Raw genomic sequence first — 24,454 nt, 5'->3', positions numbered from 1 at the left:
AAAAGCAGGAAAATCTGGTCTGGAACCTGAGAGGGAAGACAGAAAACTTTGCTAGAACTAATGAGTGGATTAGTGATGTAGAGATGGCTAAGACTGAGTGAGGCCTGTGGAGACAAATATAGATATTTAAGAGTATTGACAATTTTTTGGTTTTACCTTACTAGAGTTCACACTTTTGGGGAAGTGTTCAGACCAGTCTCCAGTTGGATCTGTGACTACTGCAGCTATAAGGACTATAGAGGGAGGACAAGACAGAAAGCAGACTCCTTTGCAGAAATCAAAACGAAGACAGAGGACCTCAAGGAGAAGATGAAAAGAAGGGATTAATTTTCCTGATTTGCTTAAAAAATGTTTGGCCAAGCAACAAGAGTTTAGGATGAGACAGCCAGAAGTACTCAAGGTTTTCACTCTAGGAAGTTGTTACTATGAATAGCAGACAAAACACAAAGATTCACTTATTCCCTCATAGGGACAACCCCAGGAGTGGGCTGTGCTGGCACGAGCACCTTCCAAGCAGGTGTTCAGAAGTCCCTCAAAGTGACTTATTTCAATGGGTGCACACATGATCCCACAGACTTTGCCTGTAGGAGCTGCTGCCCTCCAGCCACACAGCCAGGGCTTGATCCCAATATTCACTTGTGGCCTTGCAAAGATTGGTGCCTGGATTTTATCAGCTCTTGCAAATTCAGTAGAACTACTGGTCTATGGAATTTAGCAGTCCTTGGGAAGCCTTCACACTCCTTGTCAGCACATGCTTTTCCTCTTTGGCCTGTTTTCTGGTAATCATTTCTCCACCCAAATCTACAAATACCTACAGGACTAATTCAGTTTCACACAAAAGAGGCCTTTATGACTAGTGCAGTTGGAGGCTGTTGCGGCAAATCAGAGTTCACTCTAAAAAAACAGTGTAAATGTGGCTCCTTCGTATTAATGAGCAACCACTGCTCCTCTTCCTGAAATCCAAAGCCACCAAGATAGGAAAAATGAATGTTTGGTGTCCACATTTTGCAAACTGAAAGTCCTACACATTATGTTGATGGTGCTTAACCACCAATTCTCAGTTCTGTTCTTTCACAGAGCTGGAAGTCGGGTTGGAAGGGATCTTTAAAGATCATCTAATCCTTGAAGGACATCAACCTGTTGGAACGAGTCCAAAGGAGGGCCACAAAGATGACTATGGGATGGAGGAAAGGCTGAGAGAATTGGGTTTGTTCAGGTGACCTCATTGCAGTCTTCTTGTACCTGAACATGGAGAGGGACATTTTGCAGGATCATGTAGTAGGACAAGGAGGAATGGATTAAAAACAAAAAAGCATGGGTTTAGATTGGATATTAGGTAAAAAATTCTTTTCTGTGAGGGTGGTGAGGCACTGGAACAGGTTGTGTTGAAGTTGTGGATGCCCCATCTCTGGAAGTGTTCAAGGCCAGGCTGGATGGAGCTCTGAGCAACCTGGAATGGTGAAAAACATCCCTGCACATGGCAGGAGGGTTGGAATAATGTCTAAAATCCCTTTTAACCCAAACCGTCTGATGATTCTATGATTCCTTGCAGCCCACAGCCCTGAAGCAGCAAAGAAATTTATACAAATCAACGACAAAGAAATTTGTGCCACAACGATGAGATTTGTGACTTTACGCTGGATGTTCGAATGGAATCAGGCCCTGGCAACAGCGAGTGGTGGCGCCAGGAGAAACTGCATCTGCTTGATGGATGCAGGCGTGGGGGAATTTCTCTGCCAAAACCGCCCTGAGGGAGCGAGGGCCAGCAGGCAGCACCAGGTCTGTGCCAAGCTGGCGGGAGCCCTGAGGGTGCAGCTAGGAGGATATTTGGGGGGACTATCCCAGGTGCACACTCAGAGCTCGTCCTGCTCGTGCAGCACGGCCCCATCTATCGCAACTCTGTCGCGACACGGGAGTGTCCGCCCGGCCCCCTCAGCGCTGGGGCGGGAACTGCGCAACTACAGAACTACAACTCCCATGAGCGCGCGGGGCGGGCGGCGCCGCCATCTTGGGCCGTGTGGCGGGGCGGCCATGGCCGCGGGGCGGGCGGCGCTGGCGCTGAGGGCCGTGGCGCTGTGGGCCATGGCGGCCGCGCTGTGCCGCCTGCAGCCCGCCCTGGCGGCAGGTGAGCGGCGGGGCGGCGGGGCAGGAGCAGGGAACGGGGCCGGGAGGGAGGGAGGGACGGCGCCATCCCCAGCATCCCCTGGCGGAGCCCGACCCGCTGCCCGCTCCCGCCTCCCCGCCCCGCCGCTTATTCTGCTGGAGGATGGATCGAATCCTTTGGCTTTTCCTTCCTGTGTGTTTTAGATGCCAAGTGGAAAACGATAACTGGCCAAATTAAGAAAGCTGTGGAAGCCTATGAGCCGTGTGTTAAGGAAAATTGCAGCTGCCACCAAAGGTGAGACTGGTTTCCTTTCGACTGCGCAGGTCTCCGGACACAGGAGGGAATACTTTCGGCAGCGCTGGCATAATTGGGGATTATTAGCTACGGAATGTTTCGGCCCAAAGGTGTCACATCTGCAGCTATGGGACTGCCGCTGGACACACGCCTTGTTACCCTCTGCAACTGAACATACATTTCATATGAGCACACAATAAACCATACACATAGTGACATTTCTCTTAACAACCCACTTCTGCCTTCTCACTCAGTAGGATTGGGGAGGAGTTTGATACCCTTAAGCAGCATTTTTATTTAAAGGAGGGAAAGGAATTTAGGAATTATTCTTCTGCGTTTAGGATTAGGATTTCAGATGCAGAAACACAGATGCCCAGTTCAAGCCTCCTATTTACAAGTATCAGATGTGCTCACTCATTTTGGGGTTTGAGTGCTATATTGACTTTTAAAATCAGATGAGTCATACTGAGCAACTATTTGTACACTGTTTGGAGTTTTTGATCTTCATTGCTATTAAAATATTGATGAGGGAAAATCTCTTCTAGCTGAGCCTTTCAGTCGTTTTCCTAAATTACAATCCAGATACAGCCACATATAAACATATACCCTACCAGCTCCTGCCCATCTTTGGGCCAGACTCCTTTTCCCAGGAGGTTACAACCTCCAAATCTGCTTCAGAACATGATAGGCAATAGTAACATGAAGTGAGGATGGCTGTGGATGTGCCATAGTACTGCAATTCTTCCTGTTCTCAAGCTCACCCTGTTTGCATCCCTGCCAGACTGCTGATGCTGTTGTGGTCAGACTATCTGCACAATGGCAATTCCTGACATAGGCAATGATGCAATGTCTACCTAAAAGCAAAGAATGTTTCCTTGTTTGTTACAATCTGACAGTGTGTATTACATGCTCCGAGCAGTTAGATCACAGGACTTCTAGACTAAATTTATATAAGTTGCATCCTCCTGTGTTTTCTTATATTCATTAGGTGTGCTTCCATATTATATTCCTGGAGCTTGCTGGTGATGCTTTCAGCTTGCAGAAGTCACAGGACATGTGCTGCACAGGCCTGTCCTGGGCCAGCTTTCACTCACCCAGTGTTGCTGGGTGATGGTGTTCCTTGCAACTAGGCTGTTACCTACATGTTTGATGTCTACATAGCATGACACTGTGAAGAATTTGGTCTTGATGTGCCCCATCATTCGTGGAGGGCCAGAGCACAAGGGTTAAGTAAGCTGAAGGGTTTTACTCAAAACATGCCAGGGCTAGAGTTGTCCTGTGCTGGGTTTTGTGTTCAGGCAAACAGCTCATAGGTAAAAGTGTGAAGCTTGGACCTATGAGTCTCTAAGAACTTCCAAGTGACTTAAATTCTCAAACTAGAGCTCCTAGAAGCTATATGAAGCTATTTTTAGCTGGAAGTTCTTCACACTGCAACAATTGAATACACACTATCCTCCCTGTGCTACATAATAATGGCTGATGGTTTTGTTTCAGTGTCTGGAAGCAGGACCTGGCTCCTTTTCGAGGTGGCATTTCCAAGGAGACAATGTCAGACGTGGTGAGCCGGAAGGTGGGGACCCACTACCAAATAATTAACAACAAACTGTATCGTGAGCAGGACTGCATGTTCCCTGCAAGGTAAGAGCTGTGCAGAGGATCTGCTCTCCCTAGCTGGGACAGAAGAGAGCTTCCAACACTGCCAAGTTATTAGTTATTGAGTACAATTATATTTCAGAGATCTGAATTCCTCATCAGGGCAGGAGCCCAGAAAATAAACTATTAGGCTTATATACATCAATAGGAAAGTGTCACTGTTGCACTTTAGTGTACAAAGGGTTGGTTGGTTGAGGCATCCCAGAGAAAGCTCAGATCAGACCAGATTTAGTGGGATGTGTTGCCTCATTGGTGTCCATACTGCAGGGAACTTGGAGGCAGTCCCCAGTTTGCATCATTGCTTAGGCTCACCATCTCTTGTGCCTCTATGTAGAGGAAGGCCTGCAAGAGACTGCAGGAATCTACCTCCTTGTAGCTCTTTTGCCATGTATCATTTCTCCACAGATGCAGTGGAGTTGAGCACTTCATTCTGGGGATCATCCACCGCCTCCCTGACATGGAAATGGTGATCAATGTGCGAGACTACCCCCAGGTTCCCAAGTGGATGAAACCCATTATCCCGGTCTTCTCCTTCAGCAAGGTACACACATCTTTAAAAGCTGAGCATTTCCAAGCCATGCATGCCCTTCTTTCTCTTGGGAACATATTTTTGAGGATGGTTCTCTGCAGGTTTTCTTTGCATCAAAATTGCTTGCTTCTTCTTGCCCTTTGTTTCTTTTTGCTTCCAGTTTTCTGACAGACAGACTTGCAGATCAATTTGATAGATCAGCTTTTCCCCTCATTAGCTCCTCTTCCAGGTCAAAAAGTGTACTTCTGCTGCAGTGGAATGATACACAGCAGGGTGGGGTATGTGCCAGTATTCCTCCTAATATCTCTATCAAAATTGTAGCCATAGTTTATAATCAATATTAAGGATTTTTGATCATGTCAGTTGTCATGCAGTAATCTCATTTAATGTGAATATTTTAGTCCTTTTTTGTGGTGCCACAGATGGGTATTTCTATAATCTTGTCATCTTCTGTGAGCCCTTTTCTCCTGGATTCTCTTTTCCACCTGCAAATGTGCACACACATGCAGAGGTGCACATATGCATGGGAACAATCACTCTTTGCTTCTCTGTTCCCAGACTCAAGAACTTTCCTGCATGTTTTCCTACCTCTCCCACTGTTAAACCTGACTGTGGCATAGTGTCTCATCCTTTCCAACAAAATGTTCTTACACCTCAAGCTTTGACTAATCTTGCTTTGCCTTAGTGTATGCCCTGTATTCCCAAATCGTTCATTTTCACAACAAATCCTAATCTTGGCTGAAGTCTGATGCAAGGAGAAGCAATGAACTATTTGGTCTTGCTAGTTCAAACCCAGCTCTATTTCTGCTAACTTGCAGCATCTTACTCTGTATCTAAGTCTTCAGCTCATGCAATCTGAACCATAATATGATCCATAACTTTTGCCTTCTCCCCAGTGATCCTAAAATTCTCTCTAGATTTTCAGTACAGGCGATAACCATGTTTGCTGCTGGATGCAGCAGTAAAGCCAAGCTGTCTTGCTCCATGACCATTGAACAACTTTAACTTTAGCCAGCAGAACCCAAGTTTTTGCAAAACAGGTTGCAGGAGTTTAATCTTTTCGGCAATGTTCATCATTCTGCATGTGGGTGCCCTGCAAGACCCTATAAGAAACTGAGCTCTGTGCTCACTGTTGTCCAGAATCTGAACTGTAACCTCAGTCCTCTCTTAATTGAAACCCAGTGACCCAGGCACAGCTCACATTTCAGCAGCCAGTGTTAGGAAGACTTCAGGGTGCTGGTCCCATGTGCTTTCTAAAGCTGAAAGTACAAGGGATTGAAGTATTTTGCTGTTCTGCCACTCAGAAAGTTGATCATGAAGCTGTCATGGTCTGTTACCAGTGCCTGGTTGTAGCAGGACTGAGCAGGTACAGAAGCACACACTCATTCAAGTTGGAAGGGATCTCAGAAGGTCACCCAGTCCAGCACCTTTGCTCAGAGTAGGAACAGCTCTGGGTTGCATCCTGCTCAGATCTGAGTATCCCTGGGGACAGGGCATCCACAGACAGAGTTTGGCCTGTTATCAGAATGAAAACATATTTCCCACTATCTAACTGGAATTTCTTCTCTTGTAATCAAAGCCTGCTGCCACTCATTCTGGCTCTGCACTTCAGAAAAGAGTGTGCCTCCTCCTGAACTCTCCCATTAGGCAGTAGGAGATGGCATTTTCATTCCCCCAAGCTTCTTCTTCCTGTGCACAGACAAACCCTTTCCTCAGCCCCTGTTCATAAGTCATGTGCACTAACCTCCTAACTACCTTGGTGGACTCTCCAGTATCTCCAGGTGACAGATAGATGGATAATTGTGTAGGAAGTTTACTGCTAGTGCAAGGAAGTTTCTTGTAGTCTGGTTTTGTAGAAGGGTTTAGTCTTAAATGCTGGTTTTCCCTCTGGTAATATATGGGGACTTAAGCAACCAAACAGGAGTAAGGAACTGGAATTCTAACCTGACTTGGATATTTGTTAAGGTGAATTGTTAGATGATTTCTAGGAAGTCTGGAATGAACTAAGTGTTGGGGAACTTTAATGTCAAAGTGTCTCTAAGTGCCTCTGTCTCTAAGGAGGTAATAATGCCACTTGACTTACCATCAGAAGAAAACATTTGTTGCTACACATAGGCACAAGCCTTTAGAAAGGTGAGTTAAGCTCAGGTCTTTTTCTATTTACTAATCAACTGCATCATGGATCTCTTTTGCTGTTTTCTACATGAAAGTCCTGTGTCATCACACAGCAAGAGAAGACCTTTTAAAAATCATTGAAGCATTTCAGTATCAAGCTCTATTCATATAAACCCTACCCAGGGAGGTCGTGGAGTCTCCCCCTCTGGAGACATTCCAAACCCACCTGGATGTGCTTCTGTGTAACCTGCTCCAGGTGACCCTGCCATGGCAGGGGGCTTGGACTGGATGATCTCCAGAGATCCCTTGCAACCCTAATAATTCTGTGGTTCTGTAAGCCCAGCAAATGGTGACTGCAAGGCTCTTGTGGCCTCTTTTGGATGCATAAGGGAGAAAGCCAACTGAGTTCCTAGAAGGAGCATTTGTTACTGGTGGACTTTGTAACATTTGTTACAGTCAGTAAACCAAAGTATATATTACTCTCATTCTTACATTACTCTCCTTTTTCTCAAGACATCTGAATACAATGATATCATGTATCCTGCCTGGACGTTTTGGGAAGGAGGACCAGCTGTTTGGCCAATTTACCCAACAGGTTTAGGGCGCTGGGACCTCATGAGAGAGGACCTCAGGAGGTAGGTTTTGGAAATGGTTGTGTGCGGGGGGGAGGTTTTGTGGAAGACAAAAATCCATCTTGTACTGGGCAGCACTGGGCCAGTGTTGATGTCTAAGACCAAAGGTCTGTTGGCCTATGATCTGTCCTGCTGTCTCACATTAGCTACCTACATTCTAACTGCTGTATGGGAATCCTCCATGGAAACCTTGGATTATATCACTAGAAGTTATAATTAGCTCCTCTGTTTGCAACCCTTTAGTAAGGAATGCCGAGGACAAGTTATGCACATCCTTCATGCTGTAAGGGCCAGATTGCTATCAGCCTTGGGGAGAGCGGGTTTGTCAATAAAGTAGCAGTTATCTTTTGCCTGCAGAAATCTCCCCTGACATACAGAAATATTTTTCTTTCTTTTCAACTCCCTCTCTAGGAGCTGTGTTTTTTTCACTGCAGGGATGATCCAGGATGTTTGTATAAGCTTCTGGAAGGCTAAAGGAAAGCCTTCTTTAGATCTGCTTTTACTTGAGTGTCATTGTGCAATAGAAAAACCTGGAATCATTCCTAAGAATCAAGAGTCACTACTGGGCTAAACAGAAGATGTTTCTGGCTGGGAGTCTTCCTTTTGCAGGATCTTTTGGCTTATTAGCAGAGTAAGGGGCTGCTTTCCATGGAGAGTGACAAACCAAGTGTGCAACAGTTAGTGAACACAGAAACAAAACAGCAAAAACCTCTTCTGTGTAATTGACTTGACATCTGAATGCAAGGTTGAATCTTTTGCTCTTCAAAACCTGAAGATCCATGTGATTATTCCTAGCTAAAACTTAATGTGTTGTAGTGTAATGGGGGTCCAAAGCATTTACTCACCCTTGTGTTTTCACTAGTGTCACTGGGTTATAAGGAGCTGTAAAGCTTGACCTGCACAGCAAGCTTGGGGGTCAGGACCTGCATGTTCTACCAGGTGCAGTAGAAAAGTATGGGGGTCAGGACCTGCATGTTGCAGTAGAAAAGTATGGTAGAGTTCTCCTGAGAGTTGGTGAGGCAACTGGCAGAAAAAAACCCAAGTGAACAGCTATTTTGAAGGACTTGATGAGGTTTAAAGTGAAAGTGATTAGGAAAAACAATGAACTGCTGTGTTTTAAGTGCAAAACACTAGGTGGGTTTTTTGGTTTTGGTAGTTTTGTTTTGTAGTGAGAAATGACTGATTAGAAACTCTAGTCATTTTTCACTATCCATATTCAGTGAAGTACAGCAAAATAAAGCCACAGTACAAACAGTGGATTCAAACCTTAGGTAAAATTTTAATACCCTTCAAGGTTTGGTGGGGGGCTGTGGCTAATACATTGTTTTGCCTGAAAGGTGTTCTGGAAAGTAGCCTGTATTATGTTTTCTTAAACACAACATTCACAGAAAAACCTGTTTCTTTGGACCTGGCTGAGAGTTTTTTTATGCTATAATGAAGAAAGTGATTTCCATAAAAAATGAATAGCAAAAGACATCATGCTGTGAATGCTGATGAGGTTGTTGTTTCATGGTTATATTAAATAATTTATTGCCATGTATGAAAAATATTTTCAGATCTGCAGAAAAATGGCCGTGGAAGAAAAAAATCTCTAAGGGATATTTCCGAGGATCCAGGTGAGCATTCTTTCCTGCAGCAGAAGATTCTACCAACAGAGGCCGTGGCAGCTCTCTGTATGTAGAAATTTCCATGTCTCCAAGACCTAATCCCTAATTAAGTGTAACTCAGAGTGTGCTTTCCACAAATAAGGGAAGTGAGACATGTTGTACAGCACTGCACTATTAGCTATTCTCCACAAGAACTACCATTTGCAACTAGTTTATTATAATCACCTAATATTGGAAACAGAAGTCATGATGGATTTGCCACGTTATTTCTTAATGACTAAAACTGTCACCTCAGGAAACCACTTGTTTTGTTCTGTGAAGGAAACTGCAGGTGCTTGATACAAATTTAAAGATTTAATATTGCTGTACATGCTTCCTGCCAATGTGAATGCTTTATTTGCTGTGCAAGTGCTCCACACTGAATGAAAAGTATTCTGGCTGTAGGTTCCCTGAGTGGTGGGGGATAAGAGAAGATTATTTTTGGCCTCTCTCCAGTGACAGTTTGAAACAATGTTAAACCCCATGCTTTGTTTCTTCCCTTTCCCCAGCAGGGAAGGATTTAATGGTTTACCAGGTAGGCTCAGCAGGTGATGAGGAATGTGTCTCCGGCATGTCGTAACCTTGTTTATCAGCAGTGTTTTAAAGTCCTGTCAGAGGATCACTGCTGAAGATGCTGAGCATCTCTCAATTCTCTCTGACTAAGGTGGGAGTTAAAACGTTTGGCACCCATCAGGAAGCAGGATTTGTCTTGGGAATTGTTTAAATATTATTGTTAAATATATAGTCAGTCAAATAATTTTGGTATCATAACTCATTCTCTTCTGTTAATATATCCTTAGACAGAAATACACTGTGGTACACACTTCATAATGTTTTGGGGACACACAGGGAAGTCAACCTCGAAAAGATGCAGTGCCTCATGTCCTGTAGTCTGTTAGCTGTGTTGAGTCATGGGGATTGGCAATTAGTGACAGCATTTTTTTTTCAGAACAAGCCCTGAGAGAGATCCCCTCATCCTGCTGTCCCGAGAAAACCCAGAACTTGTTGACGCCGAGTACACTAAAAACCAGGCTTGGAAATCTGAAAAGGTGTGTGGGTGTTTGTCTGTCTTCTGAGTGTGAAGGCCAGAAAGGGTGGCATTTCAAGATGGCTTTGATGAGAGAGAAGCATCTTGTTGGAGAGTTGTGGGTGAACCTTTAGAGTGGGGGAGGTGTGTAGTTCCCTTTTCGGCCGCGCCTCTCTGGCAGATGAAAGGAAGGAGTCTCTAGAGCCTGGCAGGCCAAACACTTTTCTTCCTCCTATGCTTGTTGTTCAAGGAAAGGATAACACATAAGAAAATGAATCTCTGCCAATCTCCTCCTCTCCCACAACAACAAAATTGGCCAACCCTTCCCCTTCTGTCTCTGAGCTGCCTCTCTGGTGTTGTCAGTCTTCAAACCTTTTTCTGTTTTCTCCATTTCTTGATCCTGTTGTGGATAACTTTCTGATAGCTGTTGCTGATAACTTTTTAGTTTCTTACTTAGTCTACAGTCCAGCTCTCTCCAGACAGTCTTGGCTAATGCAGTTACACTTGGCTTCACACAGTCCATTGTCCCAAGCTGTTTTCCACTCTGTAGCTGCCAACAAAACATTATCATTTAATGTGTTTGTGCTGGCATTCACTTACAGGCAGTGTGTAATTTACTGAGCTTTTTTTCATGTTTGAAGGGCCGGGAATTCTTTATAATCCTTCTAACAGCCCACCAGAGAAGGTTTTCTCAGAAGTGGGAATGGAAGGTTTTGACACATCACCTTTGTTTCTAACTGAGAACGAAAACAAGTTAAATCACCATTTGAAGCTTACTGTTTTGTTTTGGTTTTTTTTTAAATTCTCTTTATTTTAAGGACACCTTAGGAAAGCCTCCTGCAAAGGAAATTCCACTGGTTGATCACTGCAAATACAAGTAAGAGTTTTGATTAGTAAAGCTGTTCAAGGGCTGTGGGTTAGTCTTTCCTTGCATGGTATAGGGTCTCATTTTATTTTAAGGTCTAATTCAACTGGCTTCATGTAGATATGAAAGCTTGTGAGCAGATATAAGACAGCTGAAAATTTGGGAGCTTAGCATGACAAGTGCTGCCATTGGATGTATGTAAAAGAGAGAACCTGAAATCTGATTGAGCAGACCTAGTATTAATTCATAGTTTTTATGTTGTTTGGGACAATGTGGTTTTGATTTACAAAGGTTTTTATTCTCTAACTACTTTAGTGAGGGTTTTTTGGTGTAGCACTCTCATAAACTCTTAGTGTGTATGCACTTGTGTGTCAGATGTTTTGCTTTTTCTTCTGCTAGTTGTGATTCTGCCAGCCAGAATCTGCTGATATGAGAGCTCAGTCATTTGGCTGAATCTGTGTTTTTGTGCAAATGTGATTGACTTGTCTCATTTTGTATTTCACTAGACTGTAGCCCAGATTTCTCCCTTCTGTTACACACACACACTGCCCAACTCTGATGCTCCCCAGCCCATCATATGATGTAGGCTGAGACCTTCTCACACACTTTTGTTGTAGCCCAGGGTGGCAGGGTCAACATGAACTTTTGTCTGCTCCCTTCAGTGTAGGTGTTAGAGCAGGCTGCTTGGCTGAGGTCATGGATGGTGGGAGCTTTGTCTGGAATTGGACAGAGCATTTCCTTGCTTCCAGACCATCATTCTTGTTACATCTCTACATGCATTTATTGAGTTCCTAAAACAGTGAGCTCTTCGTCCCTGCCTTGAGATCCTGAGTAATACAAAGGATGCAAAGTAATTTCATATTTACTCCTTGTTATTTACTGCTGAACTAAGTTTAGATGTAATTCCCATCTTGCCCAAAATATATAATATATAAGCTTCATGTCACCCAAAATAGCTTTATTAAAGGAAAAACTCTCTTCCCCCAGCCCAAAATGTTTGACTTCAAAGATCAGTTATCAGTTCTGGGGAGGTTTACCCGTAGGAAAAACAGCTTTCCATATAATAGGAGAAATGTGGGTTTGATAAAGAAAACAAGTAAGCAAACAAACATCCCTATGAGATACAGTTTGCTAAGAGAAATACCCCCTTGCCACAGTCAAGCCCACTTTACTAACTTGGCAGAAAATACTGAAAACAAAATTGTGGATTCTTTGTTATCTGCAAAGTCCATCTGTTGTGTGCTGGCCCATTTAACCTCCTAGGGTTGCATTCCCAAGTTAATATGAAACAATTAGATTCAGATTAAAGCAGAATCCCAGAGGAAAAAATAACTTGAGATAGATGTGGCAAAGCACAACGATGAACAGAAAAGCTTCATCGCTAGGCAGGAGAGAACTGGGAAAAATTTCCTTGTGGTTGACAGAATCTGTGTGACCCCATAGGGTAATGAAATCCATGTTGTGCCCTTCCATGTCTTGTTGGCAATTGCCCATGAGACCTCCTTCATTTTGTCACAGGCAGGCACCTTTATCAGAGGTAAAGCCTCACACCTTGATTTTCTCACTGAGTTTTGACAGACAGCAGAAACTCACCCAGCACACCCTTAACTTCAGCTCACCTTTCTATAGCAGCTTCAAATAAATGCCTTTCCTCTAGTGACTGGTGTGCTGCTGTCAGGGAAGGTTCACTGCTACTTGGAGCCCAGCACACCTTAGTGCATTTCCTCACACAAAACATGTAACCAAGTCACTTTCTTTGCTCATTTTAAAGGTACCTGTTTAATTTCCGGGGAGTGGCAGCCAGTTTCCGCCTGAAACACCTTTTCCTGTGTGGCTCACTCGTCTTTCATGTCGGAGAAGAGTGGTTAGAGTTCTTCTACCCCCAGCTGAAGCCTTGGGTCCACTACATCCCAGTGCAGTCAGACCTCTCTGATGTCAGGTGTGAGGCTGCTCCATGGAGCATTCCTTACCATGGGGAAGCCTTTGGGAAGGTGGGGTGGTTTGTTTTAGGCCATGAAGTGCCTCCACTCTGAGGCATCAGGCAAAGACATGGTCTTTTCATCACTGCTCCCAAAGAATCCTTTGCTGATATTACTTGAGGAGTGCAGTAAGTCTTTCATTCTCACTGAAATCAGCAGGCACTAGACACTTAAATTTGCAAAGTGGGCAGCAGAGATAAGGGGGAAGAAGAACTTATCAGTGGGCCAAAAATGTGTTAGCTCCCAGATTTCAGGATGTTGTCCAGAACTGATGTGAAACAATCAAGAAGAAAAGTTTCTTCTGTGCTCTGAAGTGAGCAGCACATTCACTCACTTGTAGACTCTTAACCTCACCTTCCCCAACAATTTAGCTAAGGGATTATGTTCTCCACGCAACCAGTTGTTTCATAGCTTTATTTGTGTGTGTCTTCATTTTAGGGAGCTCTTGCAGTTTGTAAAGGAAAATGATGCCATAGCACAAGAAATTTCAGAGAGGTAAGAAGTGTGTCCTTCCTGGCTGTTAGCAGTCTTCTTCCAAAACATTTTCTTTCACTGCTTTTGAAGGGGTTGCCCATCAAAGACAACCCAATATTAATAGAGTGCAGTATAACTGATCTTCTGCAATAGCAGCAGGAGGGCTGGAGCACTCATAACAAGCAGGGGGGAGCAGAGAACAGGATGCTGTGCTTAGCTCTTGGGTTCACATGTGACCCATGTCAGGAACCCCACAGAAAGCTGGCAGACGTTGGCAGCTTTTGTCTCAGTATGAGGTGAGCTGGCTCCTGGGAGCTGTGTCTGCACTGTAAACATTATCTATCCTGGCTGGTCTGAAGCAGCATGCATCAGTGCTGCTCTAGCTGTATGTGATAAGTGAAATCTGATATTTATTATACCAGATAGAAAATACTATCTTGAGGATAGCAAAGGCACTGCAACTGTCAGAGCTGTGAGCATGAATGAAAATTGTAAAATTAAAATAGACGGTACAGAGCAGTGTGTGTTGTTTCTCATTTGAAACAACAGTGAATGTTGATATACATCCAAACCAAAACTAATGACTCTGGTAGGAACTGGAAAACAGTCCTGACTGTGCCTTGTGTGTCTCTAGGGGACGTCAGTTCATCACTGAGCACTTGGAGATGGAGGACATCTCTTGCTACTGGGAGCATCTGTTGTCTGAATATTCCCAAACCTTGACTTACAAAGTGAAAAAGAGGAAGAGCTACAGCGAGATCACTTCTGGACAGCTGAAAACAGAACTGTAAAGACTTTTCTCTTTTTCTCTTCAGCTCAAACTGATCACTGTGGAAATCTGAAAATCAGTATTAACTTATTTCTTGTTCTCTCAAACTTACCCTTCACACTAGAACTACAGAGAACAGCAGTATGCTGATTTGGACCTTGCTTTCAGGCAGTGGGATATTGTCACCACAAGAATGTTAAGCAGCATGTTGGGATTATGGCTATTTAATGGGGTAGTCAGTCATGCCTGGAGGAGGGGTGTTAGCATTTAGGACTTAGTTACTGTCTCAGAATGATCCTAAATCCCATTCAGTTAATGAGAAGCCTTACAGGACTTTTTACCAAAAGTCATGGGAAGGGACACAAACTGTGAGCTGGCAAATACTTGCCCCTTTGTTTGGCAAATGTTTTCCTCAGATGGATGATAACACTTGGGGTATTAGGTGTTCTCTGACAGAAGCAGGTAGTGGGATTTGGGGTAACCTTTTGGATAGCTTAGAGTTGATGCTTATATCTGGTTTTAGAGGTTGATGGTAAAACTTTGACATGCCCTTGAAAGGATAACTGATCCTTGCAGAGTTACCCTACCTACCTCACAGGGGAGCAGCAGGTGGTGGTGATGTGGCCATCATCAGTGATGTGGTTGGCAACTGAAGTGGTTCATCCTCCAGCAGATGAACTCTGTGCCTGCATAGCCCTGCACAACTGAGCCCTTGTTAATTATCTCTCACCAGCTGCCTGGCCAGACATCCTGGGACCCTTAGGAATCCAGAGAAAGTATTCAGAGGTAGATTCAGCACTTCTTTTTCCCAAAAGGGCAGAGTCTACTCTGATCCCGTTATGTAATCTTTCTAGGATTATTTTGGGGTTGTTTTTTTTTGGTTTTGGGTTTTGGGGTTTTTTTTAGACTGGTAATACATCTACTCACTTCAGTACACACTTTCCTTCCCCACAACAATGTCACTTCTTTTCTCATCCCCTTCAGCCTGGCTGAGGGAATGTCTTCAGTCACACAGTAGCAGCTATTGCTCACATTACCCATTTTGAGTTGGTCACAGGCTGCTTGTCCTTGCTGTGTTTATGCCCACCACAGCCTCTCAGCTAAGAAGGACCACAATTCCTGAAATGCTCTGTGCTCCCTGAGGTGAGAGGCTGGGAGGGAGCAGCATCTTCTCTGGCAGTCAGGCACGAAGAGTGTGGGGTGGCAGGAGGGACACAGGAGCCTCCCAGGGGAGCACCCTTGATGGTAAAACAGCCTCAAGGCTGAGAGCAGCACATTATAATGGAAGAGGATGATAGCAACAGCTCTCAGGCCCATCTGCAGTCAGTGTGGATCAAGGAAGAAGGAAATTTCATGGAACAATAACATTTAAATGCATGTATGCCCTCACAGAAGCCTTGCAGCCCTGGTACAGGGACACAGCAGCTGGCCCTATTGGTCAATTGCTGGTTGCTGGAGCAGTATGTTGGTTTTGGGACCAGTGCTGGGGTTATCCCATCCAGCAAAGGAAACAGAATGGGGCATTAAAAGAATCTGGTTTCCCAGGAAAACTCTGAACTCTGCCAGAGTGGAAAGGGTTTTCTGGTTTTCAATTTTTAGCCAAAGGAGAGACAGCACTCCAAGAAACTGAACAGCTCTGTATGATATTTTAAAACCATTTGTAATTAAGTGCTTTTTGTAATAAAACAAACAAAAATGAAGTTTTGCTGGATGCATGTTGCTTCATCAGAAGAGTAATAAGAGGTCTGCAGAGCCTCACTTGTAGATCTTGTGATGAGACTTGATTGTTGCACCTTGCTGAAGTGATGGTTCATTAGGAGTGGGGAAGAATCCCAGGAATTCAGGTCCCATGGGTTAAAATACACACAGGCTCCTGGGGAGCTTTCACCCCTTTGGTGAAAGGCCACACAAATGAGTCTTTGATGGTTTATGACACCTAATACACGACAGCTGCATCTATGTCAGCACAGTCGAGCAGGAATGCCCCATCAGGCGTTCCCCGAGGAAAGGAGGGTTCACCACAGTGAGTTTGGGGAAGGCAACGAGCACCACGAGAGGCACCGTGCGGGATCAAAGCCCGGGGGCTGCCCTCCCTCCGGGTCATTACAGCGCCCAAAACTCAGATCCTCTTTCGGGGACGGGGGACAAACCCGGCCCTGCACAAACGGGTCAATGTTTGGAGCCATTAATCAGTAACAGTGCGGTGTGTCACACGAGCGGTGCCGAGCCGAGCCGAGCGGTTCCGAGCGGTTCCGAGCCCCTCCGTGCCGTGCCCCGCCGGGGCGCAGGGGGCGCTGCCGCTCCCGCCCGCTGCCGCCGGCTCGGCCATGGCGGAGCCCCGCGGCGCCCCGGTGGAGTTCGGCCGCCCCGCGCCGCTGCCGCAGACGGGCTGGGAGCGGCTCAGAGAGCTCTGGCGGCGAGAGTGAGCGCCGGGCCGGGCTCGGGTGGGACGGGGCGGGACGGGGCTCTGCGGGGCGGTGGTGGCGGTACCGCCGTGCCTCCCCCAGCGCTGCCCTTGCCTTGCAGCGAGCAGCAGCAGTACCCGGAGGAGACGCTGAACATCGCCAAGTCGGCCTTCACGGCGGGCGTGGTGGGCTGGCTCTACGGGGGGCTGCCCGCCTTCATCAGCGCCCGCAAGGCCTTCATCGAGAGCAGCCGCGGCGAGATCTTCCAGAACCGCGCCGATGCCGTGGTACGGGCCCGGGTGCGCGGGGAGGCCTCGGCCGGGGGAGGCGCCGGTGCCGGGAGCTGCCCTTGGGCAGCACGGACTGGGGTGACACCAGAGCCCTCCGCAAGGCCTCGGGTCTGTGGAACGCGGCTGTTTGCCCGGTTCTGGTACGGAAAGTTTGCTTTCCACACTCCCAGCGTGTGAGGGCGTGCAGCCGGTCAGCTCTGCGGGAATTAGCGGTGCCCCGTTACCCAGACTGGTAACAAAGTTTGCCGTCCTGTGAAGCGGCTAATTAACATGTCTGGAAAAGACTTTCTGCTTTTTAGTGTGCTGACAGGAGACTTCATAGTTTCAAACTGGGATTGTACTCTTGTCTTATTGATGTAATTTTTAGGCCATTTAAAATTCCAGCAGGACACCAGCACAACAAAACATTTGTGACCATTTATAGATGCATTTGAACTTCTAGGTGTTTGTTATTCAGTTAAAGTGTTGGTTACCTGGTTTGTGAGGAAGAAAACCCCTTTAAAATCTGCCTTATGTAAATTTTGCATCACTTTACAATTAGATTTGGCCTCTGATGTGGTGACCTGCAAATTACCACTGCATAGCTTTGCTCTGGTGACTACCAGGTACATCTGAACCCACGCTAAGCTCCTACACCACAAGCAGTGGAAGAGAAAATTTATTTACTTTCATGATATTAACTGCAACATTTTTAATTCTTGTGAAGCTTCTGTTTATCACATATTTTATAAAACCTCTTCTTTTCAAACTTTAAAGTGCCAGCGGAGCTTGATGGTATCTTAACGTTTAATATAGATGGTTATTATTTACTTAGTATTATTTATTGATTGTTGTTATTTATTAATACATGTGAACTCATAATAATGAAGTAGTTTCTCATTTTTCTCCCTTCTCTGCTGCTCAAAGAGGACACCCAGATGTCTTTCAGCAGCAGGATTGGAAACACCAGCTGAAGTTCCAAACTGGAACTGATTCCTGGTTTTCCTGTTGGTGGCTGGGAGCAGCTTTTCCTCCAAAGGGGGCTGACTTGATCAGAGCTGGGATCCCAGTGCCAAGGGCCATCAGACCCGTGGCCTGGCTTGCAGGGGGCTGGCAGGGGGTGGCTGTGAGCTGTGACATGTCCTGTGTGTCCCCCCAGCAATCTGCACACCGTGCTGGTGTCCGGAGTTTCATCCGCTACGGCTGGCGCTGGAGCTGGAGGGTCGCGGCTTTTGCCACCATATTCAAGTGAGTGTGTCCTGATGTCCTTGTCCTTGTCCTTCAGCACCAGGGGCCAAGAGCTTTCTGTGCCAGCAGTGCCCACAGCTCTGGTGATTGATTGCAGCTCCTGGTGCTGCCTTAATGTGAGTCTGATTCATCAGGCAGGAGCATGGAGAGGGTTTAACCTCTTAGAATTGCCCCAGAATTCTCAACTTCTAATGAATCAACACAAACTCTCAACATGGAAAAGCCCTGTTTGTGCATCTAATCCCTGTTCTTACTGACTTGAATGCTGTTCTTCCCTTTCTTGACAGCTGCTTTCTGCTTTTACTTCATCTCTTTGGGTGCTTTTTCTCTGAGGGAGTGTTAAAGTGTGTTGACAGTTTCTGGAAGCGCTTTCTAACCCACACTGATTTTTGTCCTTTCTGTTATGTCTCTTACTCCTAGTTTGTATACATTGGTGTTACTCACAATTTTTTTTTCTTGTCCTCAGACACTTGCAGGGGATTGTCTTCTTCTTGAGCAGTTGCTAAATATCAGACCTACCCGTTCTATGTACCTGTTTAGGCCTTCAGACTTTTCTTACACACACAAAAACAATACAGGGAGAGTTCTGCTTCCCTGATTTTCTTTCTTGGGTGTTTCAGTGCATTTCTGGCAATAGAACATCCAACTAAGCATGGTCTTCTGAGCAAAGCCCTTTTAAACTAGAAATATCTCCTCCCCTGTTGTTCAAACTAGTAAATTTAAAAATTGAAACCTGCTTTGACTCTCTCTGCAGATGTGTTCTGTTTAAGTTCTCCTACTTTTAAGATCCCACAGTACTGACTGGTGTTATTTTATATTTCTGCCTCTCTAATTCTTTTGTTCCTTTCTGAATTTCTTCTTCTCTGTCTCTTGGTTTCTGTGGCCCCTTTTCGTTTAGTATGTGTTTTTAGTTAGCATGCTGTTTGCTTCCTCTCCTGGAGATTTTGATTTCTTTGTGTTTTCCTGGATTTCTTTGGATTTGACATGTAACCTCATCATCTTCCACCAGGTGTCTCCCCTGCAGTCAGATCAGCCCTTTGGAAAAGGTTCTGAACTAAACTATTTGCTGCTCAACACTGTTTCTGTAAAGCCCAAGTTGAAAATTTCATCCTGCAGTTGTGAAAACTTTTAAGTTGCACAATTAAAACCCAAATTATTTGGGTTTATCTATGTTGGGAAGGAGAGGAGGATTTCTGTTGACTTGTCAGTGCCATGCAGGAGGCTGGGGAGTATGTGGCTGCTAAACTGAGAACAGAGTGCTTTGGGGCCTAGCTGATGTTTTAGGAGGAGTTGGTTTACCTGTCCCAAAGGGAAACAAGAGTGGGTGACCCTGCTGGTGTCATGAGTGTGACTTAGGCTGTTGTGCTCAGGACTGTTTACAAGGCCAGGTCTTACTGACACAGGGATCAGCTTCTGGGGTAAAAGTTCTACATCAGGACTGACTGACTGACTGGTAGGATGTTTTCATTGCTCTAATTTTTTCATCCTTGACTATATTATACATTCAGTTCAGAAAGTTGTGGATGCCTCATCCCTGGAGGTATTCAAGGCCAGGCTGAATGGAGCTCCGAGCAACCTGGTCCAGTGGAAGATCTCCCTGCCTTCAGTGAGGGCTTGGAACTGGATGATCTTTAACATCACTTCCAACCTGAACCATTCTGATTCTATGATTCTGTATGATGGGGGAAAAAAACTTTGATTTAAAAAAGGAAAGTGTGCCTCAAATCTGGTTCAGGAACTCTGATATTCCCTGGTCTGTGTCTGTGCAGCTGCCCACAGTAAAGTCACAGAAGTTGTGGCTGGCATGTGTGTGCTCTGAACAGATGGGCAACCAGGCAGGGTTGGCTTAATGAAATCCAGCTTTATTTCAGGTTGTGTTTTGCTGTCTCTCTTTTTCCATATGCCAAGGGAGATATAGATTGGATATTAGGAAGAACTTTTTCACAGAAACAATAATAACGTATTGGAGTGCTTTGCCTGGGGAGGTGATGGAGTCACCATCCCTAATGTACTTAAAAAAAGATTGGATGTGGCACTTGGTGCTATGGTCTAGTTGAGGTGTTAGGGCAGGGGTTGGACTAGATGGTCTTAGAGGTCTCTTCCAACCCAGTGATTCTGTGATTCTGTAACTGCTGACTCCTGTGCCTTACCTTTGCAGCGTGGTGAGCACGGGCCTGGCTGCGTACCGCGATAAAACCACCATCAGTAACTTCGCTGCAGCAGGAGGTAAGGGTGCTGGAACCTTGTGTGCTTCTGTTTGTGAGCCAGGGTTGTAGAAGAAAAGCATAAGCAAATATCCATATCCCTTGGGCTTGAGCAGTTTCTGTTCTCTAGGGTTTTGCTTCTTGTTCCACTGACTTTGCTCTGTTGTTTGCCTGCTGTGTGCCTTTATTTGTAACAGAGATACTGATGCACTGCTGAAAACATGGGGGAGTTTTGTGGTTATCAGTTCATCTTCAAGATACTTGCTGCAGTATTTCGTGTGAAAAATGCTAGTGTGGGGTAAAGGCAATATTTGGTGCATAACCTGTTCTCATAAGCACCTATTTAACAGGGAAAGCGTTTTTTGTTTCCATTCTTGGTAACAAATCAGCACACTGTTTGTCAGCTGCCCTTTTTATGCTAAGTTTTGTGTGCCCACTTTTGGCAGCAGGGCTCTGGGTAAGTGATCTACTTGTTCAGTTTTACAGGCTTTATTGCCCTTACAGTTGGATACACTTTTTACTGATCCTTTCTGCCTTATATGGCAGCTACTATTATTAGCTGCTATTATTATTACTATTATTGTTGCACAGAAGAAAAGGGTGAGGGAGATCATGCTCCAGCCTAGAGAGAGCTTGGCTGTACTCTCATAGATACTTCTATGATACAGGAAAAACTTTGTTAGTGTTTCTGAAGCAGAAGGAACTTTGTGCAATGTTTCAGTGCAGAGACCATGGTGACTGTGGTGAGGGTCTGTCCCAGTGGCCATGGCACTTGGTTTCTGCTCTGTTAAAAGCAGATGTCAGCTCATGGAGAAGAGAAATGCAACAAAGCAACTCCCTGTGTTGGTGTGAGATGTCTGTGGTGGGCTGTTCTAGTTTCAGTGGGTTTGTTCTTTTTTCAGCCTTCACAGGAGCCCTGTTCAGAATGCACTTGGGCCTGCAGGGCCTGGTGGGCGGCATCATGTTTGGAACAGCATTTGGGTGAGTGGTGACTGCTGCACACACAGAGCCTGGAATCACAGGTGGGGCCACAGGAGCTTCCCTTCCTCTCTTGCCTTGAGGGATTTTCTCTCTCTTGGGACCTCATGATGATCACTTCCAACCTTTAAACTGTTTTTCTTTTCTTCTTTGTTTCTTGTTTTGCTGTTCTTTCAGTAGTGAGAGTCAGTGCTTTCAGTAGAGCATCCTATTTGCTGCTGTTTGCTTATTAGAGGGAACAACACAGGCTCCCCCAAAACTAAAATGTGAAGCAGTAGCCATTAGGAAACACTGAGGGAGTAGCTCCATGTCTGGGCTGTAAGGTGACACATGTCTTCTTGTGTGTCTTGCAGTCATGAGTCTCCTAAAGTTCCTGAGGCATGTAGGAGCCCATGGTTTTCTCTCAGAGGCTCTCTGCTTCTGGACAATGACCTCTAACTCAGAAGTCTGACTTTTCAAGCAGGGCTGGGATTTCTTCTCAGAGTGTTGACCTGTAAATATCCTCACAAGTGAATCTGGGGATCCTACGTGGAGAAGAAAATGAGCTTTATTTGTGCTCTTGGCACCACCAGGATGGTGTCAGCTGTAGGCATGGCTGGAAGCAGCCTAGGGAGCTTTACCAGTGAAAACACAAGTACTTCCAGAGCTGGATGAAAGCTGAGCAGGGGAGTCACTGTCTGAAATATGGTTTATGTGTTCTATGGGATCTTCACTGGGCACCATAAATCCTTCCACCCCTTTGTCCTGTGTGTGCCTGTCAATGAGTAAATTCAAAATACATTATCACAGGGGCTCCAGTGAGTCACAGCTGAAGGGAGGCTGTGGTTGATGGGTGACAGTAGAACAGGAGTACCTTAGTCTTGATGTGATGTGAGTTCTGAGGAATGTCGTGCTCCCCTCATGCAGCATCTGGCCCCTGCATGCTCCTTTTGCTGATGCCAGTAAGTTACTGCTGTTGTGTGTCCCCTGGGTGACTGGTGTCTCCTCTGCTTCCTCCTTCAGGGTTCCTGCAGGAGGCCTCCTGATGGCAATGTATGGCTTGGCTGGTGAGACCCTGCAGGAGAAGAGGAGTCGTGAGCGCAAGGAGCTGTACGAGCAGAGGCTGGCAGAGTGGTGAGGAGCAGCTCTGCCCCTTGCAGCTGTGGGCTAGGAGGGTGTCTGGCTCTGTGGGTTCAAACATTTAGAGAAAACACAACACACTAGGCTCACACTAACCTCACAACACACAACACACTAACCTCAGTTCTTCTCTTGGTTGTTGATATTGTTCACATACCAGTCTTAGAAATGCTGATTTAGTCTTCCCAGTCTTTTTTTTTCATTGCTGCCTTCTTTCCATCCCTATTAAAGAGGGGAAAGAAGGAGGATAGCTGGAGGCTTGGGGGAAAAAAAGGCCATGACGTTGGTCATGTGAATTCCTGAAACTTAGTCACTGGTTCTAGAAGAAATTTTCAAGAGCTTGGGTTCTGCAGTCATGTCTCTGTCAGGAGGATACAGGCTTAAAATTGCTTTGCACTCTCTCTTCTCTCCTTAGGCAATCCAGGCTCAGTATGACTGAAATCTTAGGCCAAACAGAAAACAATGCCCATGGAAGACCAGAGATGGAGAGAGCAACAGAATTGAAGAGCTACTGAGTCTTTTCCAGATCTCTGTTGTAAGAAGCATTTTGATCCTGCTTGTAAAAGCCTTCAGTCAGGGGATCATGGAAGTTGTCTGTGAATGCAGTTGTATCCTGTGAAAAAGTGTTTTGCTGAAAACATTGTTCAGGGATGGATATCACTGCACAAAGAGCTTGGAAGGGCCAAACCTGTTCTACCTGAGAAGGTGGAAATAGAGACTTTACAGACCAGGAAGTGTCATCTAGGTTTGGCAGGAAGTGAGGGCTCTAAAGCCTCAACTAGAACTCATTTCACTGCTGAAAATGTCCAAACCACCAGTGATGTAGAAATACTCAAGGTAAAGAAGCCTATGGATAGGTCATGTGCTAAAGGTGCCTTGATTCCAAAAGTTAATTATGCCCTGGTGAAAGCTGCTCTTCAGGCAGTGCCTGAAGAACTTGGTTCCTTCAAATACTTGGGGTATTTGGCAGTCAGTGTGAAGGAGTGAGAATTATATTGAAATACCTTGAAAAAGGCATGATTTGGGTTCCTCAATAGAAGCCTGAGGGGGCCACAGAAAGCATGACTTATTTCTGGTGGTGATGGTGGAAGACTTGGCACTGTGAACACTTTTAAAAATAAGAAGGCCTCTAATTTCATTTGCAAGTTGGAAATGAGGGGGTGACCTTTGGGGGAAATGTAGTTCAAGACACTCAATAAAGCCATCCAGCAGTGGTGACTGTGTCCATGAGCTCTTTATGTCAGTACAGCAGGTACTCTATGCTAGTACAGTGTTGATACTAGAGAAGCATCCTTGAGTTAAATTCCTTGAGAAGAGCTCTAAGGTCCCACCAGACATTCCTCTACCCAGGCAGTAACAAAGGCAAGAGCCATGAGAGTTGCAGCTCTGTTACTTTGTTCCAGAGATGAACTGTTAAGTCAGAGCTGTTACCTGTGGGTGGTGCTGGAGTTACTGTAAAATGTTCTGTACGCAGAAGGGTGAGCTGGCCCATCACTGTTCTTCCAAAGCAGGAGGTCAGAATTCCTGTTCCCTTTCTTTGCTGGAAATTTTTTTTGTCCTAGTAAAAAAGATTTTATCCAGGCAGGATTTTTGGGTGTTCTCAGAAGAGAAGAATCTGTTCTGGTTGAATGCCTTTCCAAATAATTACTGTTGATTGAAATATGAACAGTCGATCCCACAGAGTGTGTTCCACCCACCCAAAGCAGATTTTTGGCACAGTTTGCTTTCAAGAAGATGTTGTGTTTTCTGACTCCTGAAGTGAGCATTTAATTTTTTAAACACCCCAGTGTAGCTCATTCTTCTGTTGAAGAAATGTGTATTTCAGGGTTGTCGTCAACCAGCTCTGATTTTCCTTTTCTGTGTGTAAGTGAAGAATCTGCCTAAGCAGAGGTATGGATATATCTTTCCCTCTTCCTGTTTTAAGCTCTGCATGTGTTGGTGACAGTAATGGTGTCCTTTGCCCACCTACCCACCCCCCTAAAAAAAAAAGAAAATAGGCCTTTCTAAGTCACATTTTTGTCATTGTGCTTACACAGCGACGTCTTATCTTCTTCTTTTTTATCTTCTTTCTTCATGCTATTACATTCCCACCCAATATCCCACACTCTTATCTGTACAGCAGCACTGATGACATTTAGCTGTGT

The 24,454-nt window shown here is 45.2% G+C and overlaps 2 protein-coding genes across 2 annotated transcripts; both read left to right on the top strand.

The window, feature by feature from the left end:
• The first annotated feature begins 1,996 nt into the window (after positions 1-1,996).
• On the top strand, positions 1,997-15,787 carry POGLUT1 (protein O-glucosyltransferase 1). Its single transcript, XM_056498315.1, has 11 exons — positions 1,997-2,125; positions 2,308-2,398; positions 3,893-4,036; positions 4,457-4,592; positions 7,209-7,330; positions 8,884-8,943; positions 9,923-10,022; positions 10,819-10,877; positions 12,637-12,804; positions 13,283-13,339; positions 13,953-15,787. Exons 1-11 carry the CDS (start codon positions 2,032-2,034, stop codon positions 14,107-14,109), a joined length of 1,188 nt encoding a protein of 395 aa, XP_056354290.1. The 5' UTR covers positions 1,997-2,031; the 3' UTR covers positions 14,110-15,787.
• Positions 15,788-16,376: 589 nt separating this feature from the next.
• Positions 16,377-23,525, top strand: TIMMDC1 (translocase of inner mitochondrial membrane domain containing 1). Its single transcript, XM_056498304.1, has 7 exons — positions 16,377-16,509; positions 16,614-16,779; positions 17,921-18,009; positions 20,168-20,235; positions 21,116-21,194; positions 22,194-22,304; positions 22,726-23,525. Exons 1-7 carry the CDS (start codon positions 16,415-16,417, stop codon positions 22,823-22,825), a joined length of 708 nt encoding a protein of 235 aa, XP_056354279.1. The 5' UTR covers positions 16,377-16,414; the 3' UTR covers positions 22,826-23,525.
• The last annotated feature ends 929 nt before the right edge of the window (positions 23,526-24,454 follow it).

The sequence above is a fragment of the Oenanthe melanoleuca genome, chromosome 1 (genome assembly GCF_029582105.1).
Source record: "Oenanthe melanoleuca isolate GR-GAL-2019-014 chromosome 1, OMel1.0, whole genome shotgun sequence".
Classification (NCBI taxonomy): Eukaryota; Metazoa; Chordata; class Aves; order Passeriformes; family Muscicapidae; genus Oenanthe; species Oenanthe melanoleuca.
The sequence above is the reverse complement of the archived record's forward strand: the minus strand, read 5'-3'. Positions and strand labels throughout refer to the sequence as shown.